Below are 21805 nucleotides of genomic sequence, written 5' to 3'. Positions count from 1 at the left end.
TCATGTAAAACAAGCCTCTTGTTAATTTCCCTCTTTTTAGGTTCGCCCTATATTTCAGATGGAAAAGAATATTTGTTTTATTTGAATGTCTGTGGAGAAACTGAAACACAGTTCTGTAATAAAAAGCAAGCTGCGGTTTGCCAAGTGAAAAGGAACAATACGTCTCAAGTCAAAGCAGCAGGAAGATACCAGAATCAGACCCTCCGGTACATCAACAACCTCTGTGTGCTTTTCCTTTTTCTTTGTATTTCTTGAGACAGGGTTACACTCTGGCGCCCAGGCTAGAGTACAGTGGCGCGATCTCGGTGCATTGCAGCCTTGACTTCCCTGCCTCAAGTAATTCACCCACCTCAGCCTCCCGAATAGCTGGGACTACAGGCATGCACCACCATGCCTGGCTAATTTCTGTAGTTTGTGTAGAGATGAAGTTTTGCCATGTTGCCCACGCTGATCTTGAATTCCTTGCCTCAGTGATCCTCCCACATTGGCCTCCCAAAGTGCATGGATTAGAGGCATGTGCCGTGGGACCCGGCCTGCATAATTTTCAAGGGCATTGTGTATATTCTTGTGAAACATAACTCCCTCTCCTTTTCTTCCTCTTTCCATTTTCCATAAGGTACAGGGAAGTCAGTTACGCCAGCATTCCTTCCTATTAGACTTTGGCAAGTTGCCGTTTGTCACTAAACAATCAAATGTTTTTCCTGGCTTTAGAGTAAGAATGCTTCTGTTAGAACTGTTCACTTTATAAACTTGCTGTTTGTACGGAACCTACTGTAGGAAAATTATTTAATGAGTTGACAGTTGATAGGGCTTTTTTATTTTAAAATTTGTTTTTAAGGAGTTTTGATTTTTCTCTGGCAGTTTGAGAATCTCAAGCACCATCGACATTATAGAAAATTTTAAACAACTAAAACAGTGCATTCAGCCATTTCTTTTGACCCTTAACTTGGTAGTTAACCTTCAGAAAAGCAGGATGAAAATGCAGTTTTCTGAAAACGTGTTAGGGGCAATTACGATTCAAAAATTAGGAATAGAAAACTGCAAAAAACCCCAGAACTGGTCTTTGAGCTTTTTAAAAGCATGGAATATCTGCCGAGAAGCCGCATTTTAAACATTTTATTTTTGCTTCTTTCAAATTGTTCAGGATCAGTATTGTCCAAGGCCCCTCAGGCACGGCTGTGTTCATGGCGGCTGTTAGGAAGCCTGTCTAATTCTTGGGCGTTATTTATTTTGTACAAAATCTAAAAGTGAGAACAAGAGAAGTCTTCATGCTCACAGCAAAACCTTCAGCACTTTCTTCCAGCCAGTTACTACTTTGAAGCGAGAGGATGTCAAGCCCATACATTTGGAACTCATTTCCTGTAGATATTTTTCCCTAGCTGGCTAGAGAGCTTGCTGTTTTAGATCAGTAGTGATTTGTTGATGCTATGCAAAAGGCTTAGTGTAGACATTTAAAAAGAGTCAGGTTTCTTTCTTGGTTCTCCCAAACACATTTGTCTTTATATTCACAAAAATCTAGATATTCGGATGGAGACCTCACCTTGATATATTTTGGAGGCGATGAATGCAGCTCAGGGTTTCAGCGGATGAGCGTCATAAACTTTGAGTGCAATAAAACCGCAGGTAAGTGTGCGCTGGAGTTCAGCCCCTCCTCTTTCCATTCGTGGGCATGTGCTTGTGTGTGTGCACAGGCGTGTTCTTGGAAGTGAACATTGAATGGAGGAGTCAGATGCCGTCCTTTGGACTGGCCAGCTCTAGCCCCCAGACTGGGTTTTTTTCTATTGGAGTAACACTTTCCCCACCCCCACTGCCCCAGTGGACACACACATCCTGTTTGCATTTTCCTCCGTTCTCTCTGTTTGTTTTGGGAGTGGGCCCAGCACTGAGCTTGTTGGGAAAGTTTTCGTCTTGCATTTTGGTGCACACTAAACTACAGCAAGGACAAATTCGGCAGGGGCGAGATGGCTTGCCAGTTTTGTTTGAGTGACCTCTTCCTTTATGTAATGAGTGTCAAGGTAATCCTTTTTGCAAAGTGGTGAGCCTGTGGTAGAGTTTGGATCTGGGGATTGCACAATGTCATTGGGTACGTTGAAGCCGAAGGCGTGCATTTCTCCGAGTGATGAGAAGCACCCTTGAGTCACCAAGACACTGGCATTTCAAAAAGCGGTGCCACTGTCCATATCTTGACGATTGTAGACACCGTTGTAGCTGCCTCTGGGTTGGCAGCTGCGCCCAGGAGGTGAAGGTAGAAGTCATTCCTTAAAGAGAGTGGCTTAGTGTACTTACTAAAAACCACACCATCAGAAACTTGTGCCATCTGTTGACCCCCAGGCTGTGACTCCAGGCACCCTGCAGGGCACCCTACCACTGCTCAGAGCAGTTCTAGAGCCCATTCTGGGTTTCTGTAGTTTGCCCCAAGTGCTGCCACACCCAGAGGGTCTTTCTGGCCCTTGCTTCCGTGTGTTCTTCTATGGCAGAGCTTTGTGTGGCTTGGTGATAGGGTGGGTTGCTACAGGATTCACTGTGGGATGAGGGAGAGGCCGCTGGACATGATGGGAACCTTGCTCTCGAGGCCTCCGGAGATGAGGTGTGCGTTGGGAGAGCACTTAGGCACCCCTGCCCTGGTAGCTCCGCAGCGCTGCGAGTGTCCTAGCAAGCAGGCCAAAAGCCAGCCCGGGGTCTTCCGCTGGGAAGGCTTTCCAAAATGCCCCAGTAACTGCTGTTGTGGCACCTGCCCCTGGGGTGCCCTCGTTCACAGGTCTGCCATTGCTGTCGTCGTTCTCTGCGTGGCCGCTTTTGTTACTTTCCCAATACACACATTTTTTTAGTGCCTATTTGCTTAGGCCCTATGAGGCTGGAGGGTGTTGTAAGGATAGATGGCTCTCTAGGTGTTCACAGACTAGGAGCAGAGAGAGATAAGGAGCATGAGGATGGAGGTTCAGGGCAGTGCTGCCGGAGTACAGCTAGTGCTTAGTGTCGTCACTCCGCTCCTTTACCAGGAGGGAGGCACGAAGGTCAACTGGCTGGAGTCTGGGCTGGGTGCAGGGGCCAGGCAGTTAAGAGAGAAGGAAGTGCTGCTTGAGCCACGCTACGTTTAGGAACGTGCCAGTCCCGTGTTGGGGTGGCTGTAGGGCCTGGACCTCCAGACATTCAAAGGCATGGACCAGGGTAGCTGCAAGCGGGTTAGAGGCCGTGTATGGGGAATGTGGCTGAAGATGACCTGGAACGGTGAGTGTGCAGTATTGTAAGAAACTTGTATGTCCTGCAGAGGAGCTGGATTATATCTGGAAATCTGTGAAGTCCCAAGGATTTTCAGCAGGGGTGTGACAGACATCTGACTCGTGAATGAGAAAATGCACCTCCCATCTGGTCTAAGCACTCCCTGCACCCCTCAGCTTCTCCATCATTCTCTCATCGCCCTCACCTCTTAGCCTACCTACGCTACTAGCCTACTTAGCCGTGTCTGCACCCTGAATCACATCTCTCCTACTCGGTGTCCCCAGTCCCTAGGGATACAGCCTGTATCTTCCGCATGTGCCCAGCCCCTCTGATGCCCAACCTTGGTTCTGGCTCCCAGGTCACCCCAACTGGCTCTCCTAGACTTCCTGCTAGCTTGGGCTGCTCTGCTGTGGTCTGAGTCTCCCTCCAACTTTGTGATGACCTCCTTTGGCCCTGTTCTGTTCAGGGCTTTTTATTAATGACTTGGCCGAGATCTTTGAGAGTGTGCTGATCTCATTTGGGGATGCTGGGAAGACGGAATCATTATCCAGAAAGATTGAAAAGGATGAGCAGCATATGAGAAGGGCATTATGTCGTCTCAGACTTACAGGGAAGAGGTATGGGCATTGAGGAGCTGCCAGCCAAGCAAACAAAAAACACAGGAGAGAAAAACCAAAGAACAGAAAGAAAGAAAAATAGAAAAAAATTAAAAAGACCCGCAGTGGAGTGGGGAGATCTTGCCTTGTGGTTATGAGCATGGATGAGGCCACACCCTCTGGATTTGGTTCCCAGCCGCCCTAGTTTTTAGTTACAAAACCATGGGGCCCAGAGAGCTAAAGCCCAGATGAGGTGAGGCTTGACAAAATGCTCCGTTTTTCCTTTCCGTTATAAAAATTTTCAAACACAGAAAGAACATTGAAACAAAAATTTACATGCCTGCCACTCTTAAGAGCCCTTGATGTTTTGGCAGATTTTTCTTGTAAGCCATGCGTCATTGATGGCCCATATCACCCCACCCTGATGCCAAGAAAGAACATTCCTTTATATAAATTCAGTACCATTGTTGTACTTAACAAAATTAACGGTGACATCCTGATATTAAAAACCCATGTTTTCCTAAGCTGTGGTCTTTATGATTGTAACAAGGAGCCTGGACAGAGAGATGTTAGGTGTTTTGTGGGAGGGTTTTGAGCTGGTTCTCAGGCAGGAGTTGTATTAAAAAATACTTTCAATTCCTTCCAGCTCTGTAATTCAGCACTCCAAACTTTGAGAGCAAACTATGTACTACAAAATTAGTTCATTGTTACTTTGCTCGAATTTAAACTTAGAGTTTTTGAAGAAAATCCCTTGGTGGACTCTGTGTATTAGATAGATGTAGTAATGTATTTTTGAAGGTGAACGGGTGATAATTGGCTGTGTAATAGAAGTGTAGTTTAAGTTGGATCTCTAGGAATTATGCATGTGAATCTAAGGTTCATGCGTTTTTCAGGATGTAAGTGTACCTTTTGGTCATAATGTTTTTTTACCATTTGTTTAAATTTAGTTGTAAAGTGATGCTTTATTATTGGTGTTTCCTTCAAATAAGGATGTTAGATAATTTTTTGGAAGAGCAGAATTCATTAGGATAGGCTAATAAAAAACCACTCACAAATTTAAGTAGCTCAGCCCATTAAAGGTTTCTTGTCTTAGTTCAGTGCTAGTCCTTGGGGATAGGGTTGGGGTAGGGGGTGCAGGCTCTGCTCCATGTGGTCATTTGGGGACCTGCACTCTTTCCATCCTGTGTTTCTGCCATCTGTAGGTGTGACTTCCAAGGACTCTGTAGGATGGTAACATCAATTTCCTTTGTTTTGTTTTTTCCAGGCCAGAAATAAGTCACTTGGCCCAGCCTGAATAGCAGGGGAGGCTGGGAAATGGAGTTTAGCTATGTGTCTAGAGGAAAAATTAAACAAGTTGGGTAAGAGGTAGCATTGTTTTTGCCACAGAGAAATGGGTGTTGCTGCCTGCTCCTTAGGCAGAGAGCTCCTTGGTTCCATTTGAAAACCTTCCTTCCGCTTTTGCTGGAGTCGAGAGACTGAGGACACAAAGTGGTGTGCTGGAGAATAAACTCGAGCCTGTGGAGCCAGACTGGCAACTTGGGGATTGTGTGAGTGAGGGAGAGATTGTGCAGAGCTAATCCTAACATTGCTGATGAGCGGACAGAAACCATAGGCCTCATGAATAGTGATTTCTGAAGTCAAAGCCCAGTATGCTTAAAAATGAACCGAAGTGGTTTGGGAGAGGGGAGCACAATTTACGGTTCTGCTAACATTCTTTGAGGAATGAAGTAAGAATACGTGTAAGTTACATAGCAATGGTTATTTACAGTGGACTCTGCCTGCAGATTATTAGTACGTCTCAGATGCAAAACCAGCTCAAAAGTACGGACGAGTACTAGGACGATTTGTAGTGGTATTTAATTGTTTGTAAACTTACCTGGTAAAAGAAAAACGCAGTGAATGCTTCACGTTTGCAGAACACAAATCTTTTTCAATAGTGAAATGTGAATCCAGTAGGATTAAACTGTGTGTAAACCTTGTGGGCGGGATGAAGAGAAGCAGAGGCGCGTCATTATTGCTAAGTTAGTTCGCCGACAACCTCAGGGGCCAAACCAAACAAACAATAAACACAGGAGAGAAAACCAAAGAAAAAAAGAAAAGTAGAAAAAAACCCCACAGTAGAGTGGGGAGATCTTGCCTTGTGGTTATGAGCATGGATGAGGCCAGACCCTCGGTCTGATTCGCACTGCCCTAGTTTTTAGTTATGAAACCATAAGCAAATTATTTAGGCATCCTAAATCTGCAAAATGGTGCTAAAATTGTACCTTTGCCATAGGGTTTTGAGGATCAAATAGATTAATATAGTCATGTGTTGCTTAACAATGAGAGTATGTTCTGAGAAATGTGTCTTTAGGTGATTTTGTCATTGTATGAACATCATAGAGTGTACTTAACACACACCTAGATGGTATATCTTGCTGCACACCTAAGCTATATGGTGTAGCCTATTGCTCCTGGGCTACAAGTGTGTACAGCACATGAGTGTACTGAGTACTGCCGGCAGTTGTAACACAATGGTAAGTATTTGAGTATCTAAATATATCTAAACATAGAAAAGGTCCAGTAAAAATACGGTATTACAATCTTTTGAGACCACTGTTGTATATGCAGTCTGCTGTTGACCAAATGTTATGCAGCACGTAACTGCATAAAGAAAGTACTTAAACAGAGCCTGTTTTTCTGCAGCTCGCCCTTATGTAGCTGAGATGCTGAGCTCAGTGGCTGGCTGCGACTGTGCTCAGTACAGGTTCACTGCTGTGGCTGGTAGTATAATTATAGTGATGACACTGTTAAAGATTTGGTAGAAATTACAATTGAAGTATCGTTTGCTCTTGATACAGAATCTTTCTTCCCATTTTCTTAGATCATTGCATAGCTTATGATACCAAACCGCAAGGAGGCAGATCACATGGTGGGAGGCTCAGACAAGGATTATGAAACCATCAGGGTTGGGAAAAGGAGGGTTGTGCCCACGGCCCCCTAGTCTGGAAAGGTGCAGGCATAGGATTTCCAGCAAGGAGCAAGTCAGCAAAGCCTCCGAATCTCCGCGTCCATGGGATGGGGACGTGACCTGTGAAGAGCTGGTTTTCAGACTTAGACCTGAACTATTCCTGCTGAGGAATGGGAAGTCTGGGGGGCTCACTCTTGGTGGAAGAAGAGGCTCAATTTGAGGAAGGTGTTACAGACAGGTGCACTGACGGAGCCACAGAATGCCAGCACTGTTTGAAGATGTGCCGCTAACATTGTTGGGCTGCCATAGGACCTTGGCGTGCTTTCACTGGGAGCAACTGACTGTAGGTGGTTTCCACCCATGTTTTACTTTAGGGATGAGTCCCAGAGAACTTGTCTTGTTCACAGTCGCATCACGAAGTCAGTGGTGCTCAGGGAACTAGAGCTCCATTTCTGTCTTCTTTTCTGCGAGTCCCCAGTGTCACCCAGAGATGTTCAGAAGCCTCTGGGAGCTGATCATAGTCCGGGAGCAGAGGATCCCACTCACTGCCCTTGCGTTCCTCCTGCCTGCCCTTTTAATCTTATCTTTGAAGGCGCTGTACACGGCCTCTGTCAATGTCTCCCAAGGTGAAAGGCACGCTGGCCTGCCAGCCTGCCATCGAGGACTTAGGGTTAAGCATCTGAAGCTCAATAGAAGCCTCTGCCATCTCAGACCCCCAAGGTCTCTAAGAAAGTCTGGACCTGAATTTTGTTCACTGGTCAGTTGGCATTGGTCCTGTTCAGTTTCTTCCTTGCTCCTTAGCTGTTCCTCAGTTTTGGTCACGTATGGAGTTTAAATTTCTCCTCTTGAATCGTACAGGTAAAGATGGGAAAGGAAATCCTGTATTCACAGGAGAGGTTGACTGCACCTACTTCTTCACATGGGACACGAAATACGCCTGTGTTAAGGAGAAGGAAGACCTTCTCTGCGGTGCCGTCGACGGGAAGAAGCGCTACGACCTGTCCGCGCTGGTCCGCCACGCAGGTACTGCCCTCCTTGCCGTGTGGGTCTCAGTCCATGTGTTCGTGGAACAATTTCCCTGAGTACTTTTGGAAATGCTGTTACTATTTTCTTTGTCAGTGGGCTGGGTCACAGCCCACCGCCCGCTTTTTTCATGTGGCTGTATGAATTATTAGAAGGAGCATTGGATTGGGAGGTGGAGTATCTGAATCTGAGACCAGCATTATTGTTTTCTGGTCGGGTTACCTTGGGCTTATCATAGTTGAGCGGAAACTGCCCTGCACCTGCAGGGTGTCAGGCCTGTGCTCTGTTGTTTAGAAGCTTACTTGCTTGCTTTTTTTTCCTTTAAAGTTTTTTTTTTCTCTCTTATAACAGCCTTCCCATAGGCCATATTCCCACTTAACACAGGAACTCTCAGGCCCACAGAGTGGAGCTGCGGCTCAGTTGCTGTCTTTTGACCTTGTGTTTTTACCCTTTTACACACTGCCTCTGTTCCGTCTCTGAGGTGGGATCTGCAGCCTCTGCCCCCTGGGGTTCTTCTGTTTGGATCCTCTAGGCAGATGGATGTGTGCCTTGGGCCGCTGTTCACTGGTGCCTCAGTGGTGTGCAGTGGGCTTGTCCTCGAGGCTGAGCTTGCTGTTGCACAGCAGGCACCGGACGAGGTGCCGAGGAGGCAGCAGTGCCCCCCACAGCACAGTCCCTGTCCTCGGGGGCTTGGAATTTAGCAGGAAACAGAGCAGATCGAGTAAGAAGAATGGGAGTCTCAAGCAGGGATAATCTGATGGGGGAGATTTCTGGTTTTACCCTTTTGGCAGCTCAAATTAGTTGTGCAGAAGCCAGTTGCCTCTGTAAGGGGGAGATGACCTGAAGCAGAGAGAATGACTTGCCTCATGTAATTACCAACCAGAACAGTCACAGAACTGCTGGCGGTATGTTCTCGCTCGTAAGTGGGAGTTGAACATTGAGAACACGTGGACATAGAGGGGAACAGCACACACCAGGGCCTGTTTAGGGTTGGGGGCGAAGGGAGGGAACTCAGAGGATGGGTCAGTAGGTGCAGCAAACCACCATGGCACATGTATACCTATATAACACACCTGCATGTTCTGCACATGTATGTCTTTTTTTTTTTTTTTTTTTTTTTTTAGAAAAATAAAACTGCAGCGGTGACAGGACTGCTGCTCCTGTCCTCTGAGCCCCACCTGGTTTGGAAAATACCAGGTTAGAAAGAGGAATGAATCCCTCTTGTGGAGTGTTTGAGAACCTGCCTCACTGTGAACCGCCTGGGCAGTGAGTGCTGGCAGTGCTGTTGTGGTTAAACACCCTGTGCGCTGCAGGGAACGGTGCCGTAATTCATTCTGCCACATGTGTGCTAGTGAAGACACTGGTTTTCTGTGAAGTGGAAAGAGTTCTAGCTGCAGAGTTGGAGACCTGGCTGAGGACTGATGTTGCCACACCCAATTGCGTTTGCTTGAGCGAGCTGCTCTCCCAGCCCGAGTTTCTTCCAGTAAAGTGGGTGGTCCTGTGAGATCCCTTAAGTCAACCTTTTTTTAAAAAAAAAAAAAAAAATCACTGTGTATAAGAGACAACCTAGGACCTGTGAGATAAGGAGAGAGACATTTTTCAATCTGTAGACTTCCTGACACAGCTCTGGTCTCTTGGAATCTGGAGTATTTCGTGGCATTTGCACGGAGATAGCCCTAAGGAAGTTACGAGGGGAGAGCTAAAACTGCTCCTTACTGCTTGAAGAAGTCCCTTAAGACTTTACAGCCCACCTGGCTCCACCCCAGACTTGCAGTATTTAGGGCAGGTCCTTGTTCACATGCACAGTCTTGTATGGTTTCTTTTAGGCTGTTGACATTGGAAAGTACTTCTCCAAATGTACTGTATCACCACTGATGAGTCGTGGGGTTTTTGCCTTCCAAACCCCAGTACCCAACCTGCAAAGGGAGCGTTTTCAAATGAGAAGATGTATTTTTATATCTTTACCTCCTTCTTTACACACTTTCTAAGTTACTTCTTCAGCGACTGTTCACCGTGTGGTTTGCTTTTTGTGGATGCCCTTGCCCTCGCGTGCTGCGCTGGTGACACTCAGCTGGTGTCCCCTCACCTCCTGCAGGCGCCTAATCAGTGTCTGCTCACACTCACCAGCTCATGAGTCTTGTGAGTTCAGCGGCCACCTGTGGTACCTTGCTTGTCTTCTGTGGTAGCATGCATTGTGTCCTGCACCGAGTCTGCAGTTGTGTAAGAGGTTGCTGGCTTTTTTTAGCTGCACAGGCCTTCACAGGGGCTGAGCTGAGCTGGTGTATTATCAATGGTGTACCACTCTACTACGGCCCAAGACACAGGATGGCTTCTTGATTTGGGTTTTCAGTTTCTAATTTCATACTGTGGGGCTTGGGAGAATTTTGCTATTTAATTCTCTATCACCCAGTTGGGCCTACTCTTCTGAAGAAGTATTGGGGTGTAGTTTGTTTCTGTCACATTAAATGAGAAACCTGAGAATCTCAGTGAATTTTTGTGCCTTCAGTCTGCCCGGGTTCCAGAAACGTGAGCGCTGGGGATTGAGGGACGAAGTGCTTTGGGAGCTCTGGTCCCTTGACCTTTGGCTTCATCACCATTTATTCTGTGACTCACAGAAATCAGCATTGCTTTTGGCTAAAATACACTTTTGTTACAGAACCAGAGCAGAATTGGGAAGCCGTGGATGGCAGCCAGACGGAAACAGAGAAGAAGCATTTTTTCATTAATATCTGTCACAGAGTGCTGCAGGCAGGCAAGGCGCGCGGGTGCCCCGAGGATGCGGCAGTGTGCGCAGTGGGTGAGTTGTGTCCGGAGGGAAGATCTAGGTGATGGTTTTCTAGGGCATCCAGTTGGGAGTGAGTTAGAAGATCTTCCTGTGGTTCATCTAAGCCTCCTCTTTCTATATTCACATAAAGGATGGTAAAACATTTTTATTCATGAATCAAATGTCGCTGACTGCTTGATGCGCTCTGGAATCCTGAAGTTGGCTGTAGCTTCCTGATATGGGCTAAAGCCATAACTGGGGACAGAAGGAACCATGTGGAAAATACTACGTCATCTTTTGAGTTTGTAACCTGAAGAATATCATTGCCAGTATTTGTGTACAAGTAATTTTATTTTTTTAAACAACTTTATTGCCTAGAATTGTTCAAAAGTTGTGGCTTAAGGAAAGTGTAATCTCAGCTGTAGCCCTAGTGTAGGAGGGGCCTGCATGCTTCGCTTCCTTTTGCTGTCATTGTTTTGGTCCCGTAACTGTCATGTAGAGACTCCTCAATTATTTGATACAGGTATTTAGCACATTCATTTTTGTCTTTTATGACTCACTTTGAAAATGCCAGGCTATGAGAATCTGTTAAAAGCATTCAGTAAGAAATTGTGAGCCTCGGTTGGATTTTAGGAATGACCCTGGTATTCAGAATTGCTGGTGTGTCTTCAAAAGCAGGTTCAGGCATGTCCATGTCTTTACTAAGAAGGACTTCGGAGCAGACTTTTAATCCTTTATAATAAAAAGCAAGTGAACCAAGAAGTAAGTGGCCTCCCGCTTGGGTTGCTAAACAGGTTTCGTTAGTTTCTGCTTTGGATATGAGACACATTCTCACCCTTTGGCTGTGTGGCTGTGCTTTCAAAAGACTTTGTGTCTTGGGATAGCTGAAGCCCCGACAGTGGCGGACAGTGTCAGTTTACAGTTGGCGCTGATGCATGTTGCAAAAGCCATTTGGTTTTTCATTTTGCGTCATTCATGGCACTTTCCTGCTGAGCCTATGGATGACCTTGGAGGACCCCGACGTGGCTGGTAACATCTAGTCAAACGTGGCACTCTAGGGAAACCCATCGGCTGCCCTGGGGGGTTCGGTGGGCTGGAGAAGGGGCTGCACTGGCTGGGTTTGGGCTGATTTCTTCTTTCTTTTTTTTTAATCACTTCTTTGTCCACATGATGATAATTTTTAACCATATCTTTTTTTTTTTTTCCTCCCCTTTCTCTTCCAGATAAGAATGGAAGTAAAAATCTGGGAAAATTTATTTCTTCTCCCACAAAAGAGAAAGGCAACATTCAACTCTCTTATTCAGATGGTGATGATTGTGGTCATGGCAAGAAAATAAGAACTAATATCACACTTGTATGCAAGCCAGGTAAAAATTTTAAAAACGATGAAATCTTTTGTTGGGTCCTGCCAGAGGTCCTGCATTCTTCATATCTCTGTTCCTCATCAGTCACTGCAAAGGTGATCAGACAGATTGGCATGGTGTTAAGCATTTTGAGTTCCAGAATCTTTGGTGATGGGAACTAGGTCATTTGGATTTTTCCCCTCATCCCCTCCCCAAAACCAAATGAGAAATGGAGAAACCAGATGGCGTCAGAAGGAAGTGTTGTGGGTCTCGGCACTGCATCCTCTTCCTCGGGACTGATGCGGGGCCAGTCATGCGGTTACTTAACTTCCTCCAAAGGGGAAAAAAATCATAAATGGTTTAAAACATTGCCCATGATCTCACCACTTAAACACAATGCTAATTTTCATTACCTTTATTTATAGGTGTATGTTTTTACGAAGTCAAAACTTTTATGTTAACAAATCTTAATGTTTCTCAAAGTGTAGTATTTTGTAAATACTCTTCTGTGTTTCACAGTTCTATTAATAATTTTTAGGAACTTCCTTGTTGACATGGTGTGGTTTTACTATTTTTAAACATTTTTCTGATTGTTGGATTAATAGCACGTTTCCAGTATTGCTAATCATGCCATTATGTATCCTCTCTCTACCTCCCATCGAAATATTTCCTTTGGATAAGTTCCCAGCTGTGGGATAAAGTCAGAAGCTAGGATCATTTTGTTTGTTTGTTTGTTTTACGGTAAAATATACAACATAACATACAATTTACCATCTTAACCACTTAAGTGTGTAGGTTGGTGACATTGTTGTGTAATACCATCATCATCCATCTCCAGAACTTTTTCATCCTCCCAGACTGAAACTCAGTTCCCATTAAACACAGCTCTCCATTCCCTCTCTTTTACTTTTTGTCTCTATGGATTTGACCGTTCTAGATACCTCATATAGATGGAATGCTACAGTATTTGTAGGGCTGTTTTTTGACCCTTCCATGCATTCTACCTCATTTCCTGCTGTCCCTTCCAAGTCTACTTCTAACAGAGAAGAATGAGGGAAGATTTTTTAGGAATGAATGGATTAGTGATCCCCATCTCTTTTCCCCATTGACAGGTGATCTGGAAAGTGCACCAGTGTTGAGAACTTCTGGGGAAGGCGGTTGCTTTTATGAGTTTGAGTGGCACACAGCTGCGGCCTGTGTGCTGTCGAAGACAGAAGGGGAGAACTGCACGGTCTTTGACTCCCAGGCAGGTCTGTGTCCGAGCAGGACCTCTGTGTTAATGTGACTTGGAACCACTTAAGGTTTTTTCCTAAACATTCTCTGTGAGGTTTTCAAGGTAACCTGCCTTAGAATTTTATTCATGCTGTTTGAACACAATTCTGAACAGCCGATGTTTGGGACTTATTTGAGATATTGAAAATACTATCTTAAATTCATTATTGAGGTGGGTTTGCTGAATGTAAAACTTTTGGAACTCAAGGGAGTAAATTAGGTTTGAAAAGGCTTTCACGTGAATTCTAAGGCAAGAAACCTCTCTGAGGGAGACCTTACAAGAAGGCCATAATATTGTGCTCATCCTACTTTGAATGTGCTGGTTGTTTATTAGCCAGCAGTTATGGGCTTTTTTGAATAGGGCTTCAGGCTAACCCAGTAGAAGGGAATGGTGGAGTTGGATCCATCTCGAAGGAAAATGTTAGTAATCGCGGTTCTGGTGGCCTCAAGGGGCAGTGTCTCTTCTGCCTCCTCCACTTCTTCCTGCCACTGGGAGCCTCCTGGGAAGGACCTCTCGCTTTCAAACTGTGGGGTGAGACCACTCTGTTAACTGTTCGGACTGACCTGCCATAATTTTACTGTTTTTCTTCTTTTTTAGGGTTTTCTTTTGACTTGTCACCTCTCACAAAGAAAAATGGTGCCTATAAAGTTGAGACAAAGAAGTATGACTTTTATATAAATGTGTGTGGCCCAGTGTCTGTGAGCCCCTGTCAGCCAGACTCAGGAGCCTGCCAGGTGGCAAAAAGGCAAGTAACTAGCTTCTCAGTTCTGTTTCATTCTTAGGTATTACGTGCTAACAAATATTTTTTTCAGGAATAGGTGTGTTCTCACTTAACGTCATTGCTTTATGACAAGCATTTAAATAGTGATGAGACCTGGTCTGAAAACTGAAGGACGTTAGGAGTTTAATTTCCCAGAGGAAGGAGCAGGCCCGTCCTTGGGAAAGAAGGGTGGATTGAGGTCATGCCTCACTTGTGTGCATTTTGCGCTTCTCATTTCCTAGATATTTCTGTGCGTATTTCTGCATTCTGTGTAGCTTTAGTTCGAATGAAGTGAGTTGTCTAAACCAGTGGTGCCAAGAGGAGATTTGGGTCCCAGTGTCCCTGCTGCAGTTAGAGACCTTCTGTGGGTTCCTGTGGTCTGCAGCCCTGGCCTGGTTCTGGTGACTCCCCACGTCGCTCACGGGCCCTCCCTTCAGTGTGGCAGCTTTGCACTGCTTCTGCCCTCAGGCCTTTGCTGAGAGAAATGTGTGTTTATTTCAGTGACGAGAAGACTTGGAACTTGGGACTGAGTAATGCGAAGCTTTCGTATTATGATGGGATGATCCAACTGAACTACAGAGGCGGCACGCCTTATAACAACGAAAGACACACACCGAGAGCTACGCTCATCACCTTTCTCTGTGATCGAGACGCCGGGGTGGGCTTCCCTGAATATCAGGTAGGAATGTTTGTCCCTCATCGCGCTCCCTGAGGATACTGGCGCCTGTGCTGGGCCTTTCATTGAGAGGCAGAGCTTGTGTCAGTCTGGGTTTCTGGCCAAATCATCACCATAATTAGATTTGACAGGGTACCTAGGCAGTATTAGTTTCTTAAGCTGTTTATTTAGTGGGTTGTGCACCTTAATAACAGCCCACAAGCCTGTCAGTTTTGGGTACAAAACATGCAAAAACATTAAAAAAATCCTGAATTAACCCCCACTTAGCAGAGGCTAAGTTTTCATCCTGATATATTACTGAACAATCTTCCTTTAATAAAATGAAGGGAGATGGGCAGAGTAGGCTTTTTTTCACAGTTTCTCATTGGGAACACTGGTCTTATCCTTTTTTGAATCCTGGCTTTATGTCATGGGTCCTTCTCTTTTTGCCACCCCTCCCTGCATTTCTCTGCTGCCGTGGATCAGGAAGAGGATAACTCCACCTACAACTTCCGGTGGTACACCAGCTATGCCTGCCCGGAGGAGCCCCTGGAGTGCGTGGTGACCGACCCCTCCACACTGGAGCAGTACGACCTCTCCAGGTGAGGCAGAGTCAGCTGCTCTGTCTTTGGCCTGGTGCAGATGCTGAGGTTGCGGGTGTTGCTGGCGAGCCTGTGACTGAGCTGATGATGGGGAGTGATGCTGGCTCTGGGGCTGCAGGACCAAGGTGGGGCATTTTCAGCAGAGTGAATTCTAATAACAGTCTGGTCGCCTTCGGGATAGCAACCAGTCTTGGCCACAGCAGAGCCTCAGCCTTTAGCTTCATCATTTAAACCAGTGACTGTCAGTTCAGAGGCATGGGGGACAGTTAAGGTCCACTGCATACTGAGTTTAGCGAAGGTTGAGTGTAATCCTGGTGCGTCATGAGTCCAGACAGGCCAACTTCTGGTTGTGTGATTGGTGGAGCATGCTTTATTTGGTAGCTTTACTTCCCCAACTACATAGAAATAAATTAGACTGAAACGTGTAAGCTCTTAAAGAGCGTATAATTTTGCTTTGAAATTTTAGTTTGGCAAAATCTGAAGGTGGCCCTGGAGGAAACTGGTACGCCATGGACAACTCAGGGGAACATGTCACGTGGAGGAAATACTACATTAACGTGTGTCGGCCTCTGAATCCAGTGCCGGGCTGCAACCGGTATGCATCGGCTTGCCAGATGAAGTATGAAAAAGATCAGGTGAGTCTGTTTTCACTGCTTGTCTCCTTTGCCCTCCTAATTCCGTGACTTAGTGGGAGGAGGTGGTTATTTTGGGACATCCAGATCAAAGGCGGCACAGCTGCTCGAGAGAAATCCTCTGAGTAGGAGTGGGGCCTCCATGTGAACTCGTCTGCCCCCTGTAGGAGCACAAGTGTGTCACACAGGAATCATCGTTCACGTGGAGAATGCTGTGTTGGAGACCTTTGATCACACAAAGGGCAGAGGAAGCACCGAATGGTTATGTCTATCCTGAATTCAAAAGCGTCTTTAGGTGCTTTCAGCAGACACCTGTGAAAAAGAGAGTTTTGCTTCCAAAAGCTCTTGCGTCTGGATTGATTAGGGGGAGAAAGCGGTTTGGGAGAATTGCTGTGGATGAAATAGATTCCAGCACGCGCTCCCAGTCGCTGCAGTTCGTCACTGGGTTGAGTGCAGTCACTGAAAGAACATTTGCCTGTCTCCTGTGGTCGCTGTGCGTGATGAATCCTAGAATAGAGATGTCTCTGGAAGTTGGCTTCTGTAAAAATAGCATGTTGGGGATGTACTTTTCTTAGTGTATGCTAATGGCAGCCTGGAGGTTTTTGAAAGGAAGGTGGCAAGTGTGCTCTGGTGATTAGGAATCGAGTTCCTGGTTGTGTTTACCTGTGTACATGTGTGTTCTTTACTGGAGCAGTGACTTCAGTGTACAGTCAGTCCTCATTATTCACAGATTCTGCATCTGTGAACTTGCCTATTTGAGAACACTTGTAACTCCAAAATCACTGTGCGGAGCACCCCCTCAGTCATTGCTGGAACGAATGTAGTGGCCCAGTGTGCATAGTGCCCGACAAGCGTGTTCCTGGTTGATGCTGAACAGGGGGATGCTCTGGGCTCATTTCTGCCTCACCCTGAGATGAGTAGAGGATGGAGAGGGCGAGGCAGTGCAGTGCAAAAGCTCCAGCCCTGGGGCCAGTTGGACGGGGTCTGAATTCCACCTCTGGCATCTCAACTCAGAGATGCTCCAGAGCTGGAACTTCCGCGCTGCACTGCCTTGTAAGGTCTCCCTAAGAGAAGTTTCTTGCCTAGAATTCACACTAAAGCCTTTTCAAACGTGACTTATTCCCTTGTGTTCTGAAAGTTTCGTGGGGCAGCCTCAGGTGAGCCACTTAATACTCCTGAGCCTCGTTTTTCCTTTTGTAAAATAAAGAGAATAGAATCCGTCAGCATGAGTTGTCTTGGGATTTCAGATTATAATCTGTGTGTAATAGGTTTGTTTGCCTGGTATACAGCCAGTCAGCACACTGAGACATTGGGGATTACAGCTGAGAGAGAGTTTAATTGTAGGGCAGGCGAATGAGGAGATGAGAAGAAACCTCAAATTCACCTCCCCAAGGAATTTGGGTTTAGGGACTTAAGGGATTTGGAGCGGGCCAAGGTGTGGGGATTGTTTATTGGTAGAAGAGTGCCGGGTGAAGTCATGGGATGGGGAGATGAAGAAACTGCATTTGGCTCCCTGTAGGAAGGTGTCAGTCGTTCCACCGGAATTCAGGATCCGAAGAACATCTTACGCAATTCTTGAACGAAAGCCTTATGATTCTAACACCAGTGATTCTTTCTGTAGCAATAATGGGGATGCGAGTAGTATCTAGTGCTACGTGACTTTCAGTTACAGCCAGCATGCAGCCTGATTGCTGCTTAATTGCGTGCCCGGAACCCAGCATGCAGTTGTTGTTAACTCTTTGAGGATGGTTTCCTATTCCATATGTAATAAGGGGATTTCCCCAGGAGCAGTGGTTCTGTATTCGATAATTCATTGTTTGCTGCAACTTTATAGAGTGTAACCACCACCAATAACAAATTGACCGTATCTTCCGAGGGAAAAGCCTGACAAGACTGGTTTCCTTGCAGGGCTCCTTCACTGAAGTGGTTTCCATCAGTAACTTGGGAATGGCAAAGACTGGCCCGACGATTGAGGACAGCGGCAGCCTCCTTCTGGAATACGTGAATGGATCGACCTGCACCACCAGCGACGGCAGACAGACCACATACACCACGAGGATCCATCTCGTCTGCTCCAGGGGCAGGCTGGTAAGGCACTGCCGCTGGCCGGTGACCTTCACTGCTGCGTTTTTTGACTGAGCGTTGCCTTGTGTGTCTCTTGACAGAAACGGTCTTGGAGTGGGTGGTGGAGTTAGGCCAGTCTTAGTTCTGCTCAAGGTCAGCCTGCAGTATATATGTGCACAGGCAGGGAGTGATTTGTGGTACCTTCATGGCTGTGATTTCTGAAGTGTAAGCCACATCTTTTGCTGCGGAGTTGGAGGCTGTGGTGACAGACACTGTTTCATGGATTTTCTTTCTGAGTCATACGGACATTATCTTGCCTCTTAGTTCTTGTGAGTTGAGGATCGTGGCAGTGGAACGGGGCTTAGAGATAGTTTGGTCCTGTAGGAGCCGAGGGAAAGCCTCCCTTTCACCCTTTGAAGTTTCCCTGAAAATCAGCTGTCAACAGGAGAAAAGACATTAAAATGTTAACGTGCGTAGCACCGGGGAGTAAATAGCAGGAGAAAGATGACCCAGTAGCCTAATGCGACACAGAAGATTATGTACCCTATTTCACAGGGGAGAGGGAGATGGGGGATGCAGACAGTTCTTTTGAGGGGGCAGCAAATGATTATTTGGGAGAAAGAATGGACAGAATGGACAGAAATTAACTTGCAAATGATTCTCTTTGGAGCCTGAATGAGGAAGGCATTATCTTGTGAACAAGTCTGTCCAGGTGTGGTTGCTGTCCTCAGTCTTCTTTTGTGGGACAGATAATGAGAGTTTCTTTTGGAAAGAAGCCTTCTTGGTCAGGTAAGGAAATCCCAGAGAAAGTCCCTCGCTGTGCTTGGGGGTGGAGGTAACAAGGCACAGTTAAAAGGACGACCTTGATTCTCAGGCAGCTTCTCAGCATGTCAAAGCACCAGTCCTTGAGGTATTGCGTTCTGAGCCCCAGCAGCCCAAACCACAAAGTCCACAGATAGGAATCTGAGGCTTGATATATCTCAGGCCTATGGGTGAACAATGAGGGTTGTACGTGTAATACAAAACAGGAATAAGAAATTAAGGCTGAAGGCTGGGCACGCTGGTTCAGATCTAATCCAGCACTGTGGAAGGCCAACGTGGGAAGATCACTTGAGGACAGGAATTGGTGACCAGCCTGGACAACATAGTGAGACCCCCATCTCCAAAAAATAAAACAAAATTCAGCCAAGTGTGGTGGCTCATGCCTGTAGTCCCAGCTACTCTGGAGGCAGAGGCCGGAGCACTCCTTGAGCCCAGGAGGTTGAGGATTCAGTGAGCCATGATTGCACTGCAGCCTGGGAGGCAAAGCGAGCCCCTGTCCAAAAAAAAAAAATGGGAGGCAGAGATGGAAGGATTGTTTGAGCCCAGGAGTCTGAGACTAGCCTGGGCAACCTAGTGAGACCCCATCTCTTCAAAAAAAAATTAAAAATTAGCCAAGTGTGGTGGTGTGCACCTGTAGTCCCAGCTACTGGGGAGGCTGAGGTGGGAGGATCACTTGAGCCCAGGAGGCAGAGGTTGCAGTGAGCTGAGGATGTGCTACTACACTGCAGCCCCTTGGCAACAGAGCAAGATCTTGTTTCAAAATAATAATCAGATCAGCAACTTCAGCAAAGTCTCAGGTTACAAAGTCAATGTGCAAAATCACAAGCATTCCTGTACGCCAGTAACAGACAAACAGAGAGCCAAATCATATACCCAAAGGATTATGAATCATGCTACTGTAAAGACACATGCACATGTATGTTTTTTGCGGCAGTATTCACAATAGCAAATACGTGGAAAGAGCCCAAATGTCCATCAACGATAGACTGGATTAAGAAAATGTGGCACATATACACCATGGAATACTATGCAGCCATAAAAAAGGATGAGTTCATGTTCTTTGCAGGGACATGGATGAAGCTGGAAACCATCATTCTCAGCAAACTATCATAAGGACAGAAAACCAAATACTGCATGTTCTCACTCATAGGTGGAGATTGAACAATGAGAGCACTTGGACATAGGGCGGGAAACATCACACACTGGGGCCTCTCAGGGAGTGGGGGGTTGGGGGAGGGGTGGCATTAGGAGAAATACCTAATGTAAATGATGAGTCAATGGTTGCAGCAAACCAACATGGCATATGTATACCTGTGTATCAAACCTACGTGTTGTGCACATGTACCCTAGAACTTAAAGTATAATAATAATAAAAAGACATTTTAAAATCGTAATAATAAAATGAATTAAGGCTAGGAGGTATAGGAGGTGAGTGGGATTGCTGTTGGCCCTGAGTTCCTTAGCCAGAGGAGGACAGCAGACCGTGTGGAGTTTGCTTTGCTCTTCTCTCCATGGAAATGCTTTGGGGCCATTTTATACAGTCCCAATTGCTTCTATTTTTTAATTGGGGTAAAATACATATAATATTAAACTGACCATTCTGACTGTCTTTGGGTTACATATATTATACACATCTCTAGTGTCCTGTGTTTATCACCAGTATCCATGTCCAGGACTTTTTTTCTTTTTTTGGGACAGGGTCTTGCTCTTGTCGCCCAGGCTAGCGTGCATTGGGTGCCATCATTGCTCACCGAATCACTGCAGCCTGAACTTCCTGGGCTCAAGTGACCCTCTCACCTCAGCCTCCTGAGGAGCTGGAACTACATGTGGAGTTACCTGTAGTTACCAAAATCGTTTTTAAAGCTTTTGTAGAGATGAGGTCTCTCTATGTGGCCCAAGCTGGTCTTAGAACTCCTAGGTTCAAGCAGTCCTCCTGCCTCAGCTTCCTCAAGTGCTGGGATTATAGGTATGAGCCACCACACACAGCCTAGAAATTTTTTGATAGTCTCAAATCTAATTTGGAAAGGAGAGCTTTATTTCTCATAAAGGTTTGCAGCCTGCAGGGTGGCCATTTCTGACAGGCTGGGAAGCATAGCCTCAGGCCAAAAGCCAGAAACAAGCACTGGGAGGGAGGAAGACTAAGACACGAATGGATGCTGAACACGTTAGTCAAGTATAGATATTCAGCAGGTTACAGGAGCAGCTATGCATATTCATGAAGGGATGGCATGCACACGCGTGGTAGGCAACATGTATGCAGCATGTGTCCCCACATTCATTTTGGGTTGGAGACGTAACATTTAAATGTATTACAGTTAGGCCCTGTATGTCGAAAGGTGAAGCAGAGGGCATGAAGGCCCTCTGTGTGCAGCCTCCGTAGACGGCCAGGACCACCTGGGAGTTGTGGTCTCTTATCAGGAGGGAATGCTGATCGATATTGTGTTGTCAGAACTGCAGAAAAGGAGGGACATTGTCAGGCGGTGGATTGATACCAGCAGCAGAGTCTTTGAAAAGGGCCGGCTTCTGTTTGGCACTCAGGGAAGAGAGCCTAGCAGTTAATGAGGAGAGGGGTGTAATGAGGTATGTCTCACCTCTCACCTGTTATGGACAGGAATGCAGTTTTTAAAGTTTCTCTGGGGTCCCCTTGGCCAAGAGTGGGGTGTGTTCAGTCAATTGTGGGGCTTAGGATTTTATTTTTATTTCTTATTACCTGTAGTTTTAGGTTTATAGCAGGGTCGTGTGTTTTTGAGAAATTATCAAATGGTTAGGAGAGTGGAGAGACCGGAAGCCATGTTCATTATCAACTAAATTATTAACAGTCCGTTGTTAAGGGTGTGTGGCAGCTTCCTCAAGCCCCACTGAAACGAGCCAGCAGGATGCGTTCCACCCTGCAGTGGCCCAGTGGGTGCCGCCTCACTCGCCTGCCTGGTCCGCTTTGTCGCTGGCTAACGCTCTTTCCTGAGCGACACTTCTTTAGAGTTGGAGATCTCTGTGATCAGGGAATGAATGACGGGCAGGCTGAGCTTGGCCCATGCTCTCTGCAAGAGGTGTTCTGTCCGGGTTGTACACACTCTCCTTAGGTTCACCTGAGCTTGGGCCGCC

General features: G+C 46.2%; 1 protein-coding gene across 1 annotated transcript in view; it reads left to right on the top strand.

The window, feature by feature from the left end:
* IGF2R (insulin like growth factor 2 receptor) overlaps nucleotides 1-21805 on the top strand; it is a 133730-nt gene that overhangs the window by 62734 nt on the left and 49191 nt on the right. The window contains exons 9-19 of the mRNA XM_005551504.5: nucleotides 41-206; nucleotides 1520-1623; nucleotides 7624-7788; nucleotides 10445-10585; nucleotides 11776-11919; nucleotides 13008-13145; nucleotides 13766-13913; nucleotides 14430-14607; nucleotides 15070-15185; nucleotides 15652-15820; nucleotides 17726-17905. Coding sequence (XP_005551561.3) covers nucleotides 41-206; nucleotides 1520-1623; nucleotides 7624-7788; nucleotides 10445-10585; nucleotides 11776-11919; nucleotides 13008-13145; nucleotides 13766-13913; nucleotides 14430-14607; nucleotides 15070-15185; nucleotides 15652-15820; nucleotides 17726-17905 — 1649 coding nt within the window. The remainder of the gene's footprint in view (nucleotides 1-40; nucleotides 207-1519; nucleotides 1624-7623; nucleotides 7789-10444; nucleotides 10586-11775; nucleotides 11920-13007; nucleotides 13146-13765; nucleotides 13914-14429; nucleotides 14608-15069; nucleotides 15186-15651; nucleotides 15821-17725; nucleotides 17906-21805) is intronic.

Source organism: Macaca fascicularis, chromosome 4, assembly GCF_037993035.2.
Source record: "Macaca fascicularis isolate 582-1 chromosome 4, T2T-MFA8v1.1".
NCBI lineage: Eukaryota > Metazoa > Chordata > Mammalia > Primates > Cercopithecidae > Macaca > Macaca fascicularis.
The sequence above is the reverse complement of the archived record's forward strand: the minus strand, read 5'-3'. Positions and strand labels throughout refer to the sequence as shown.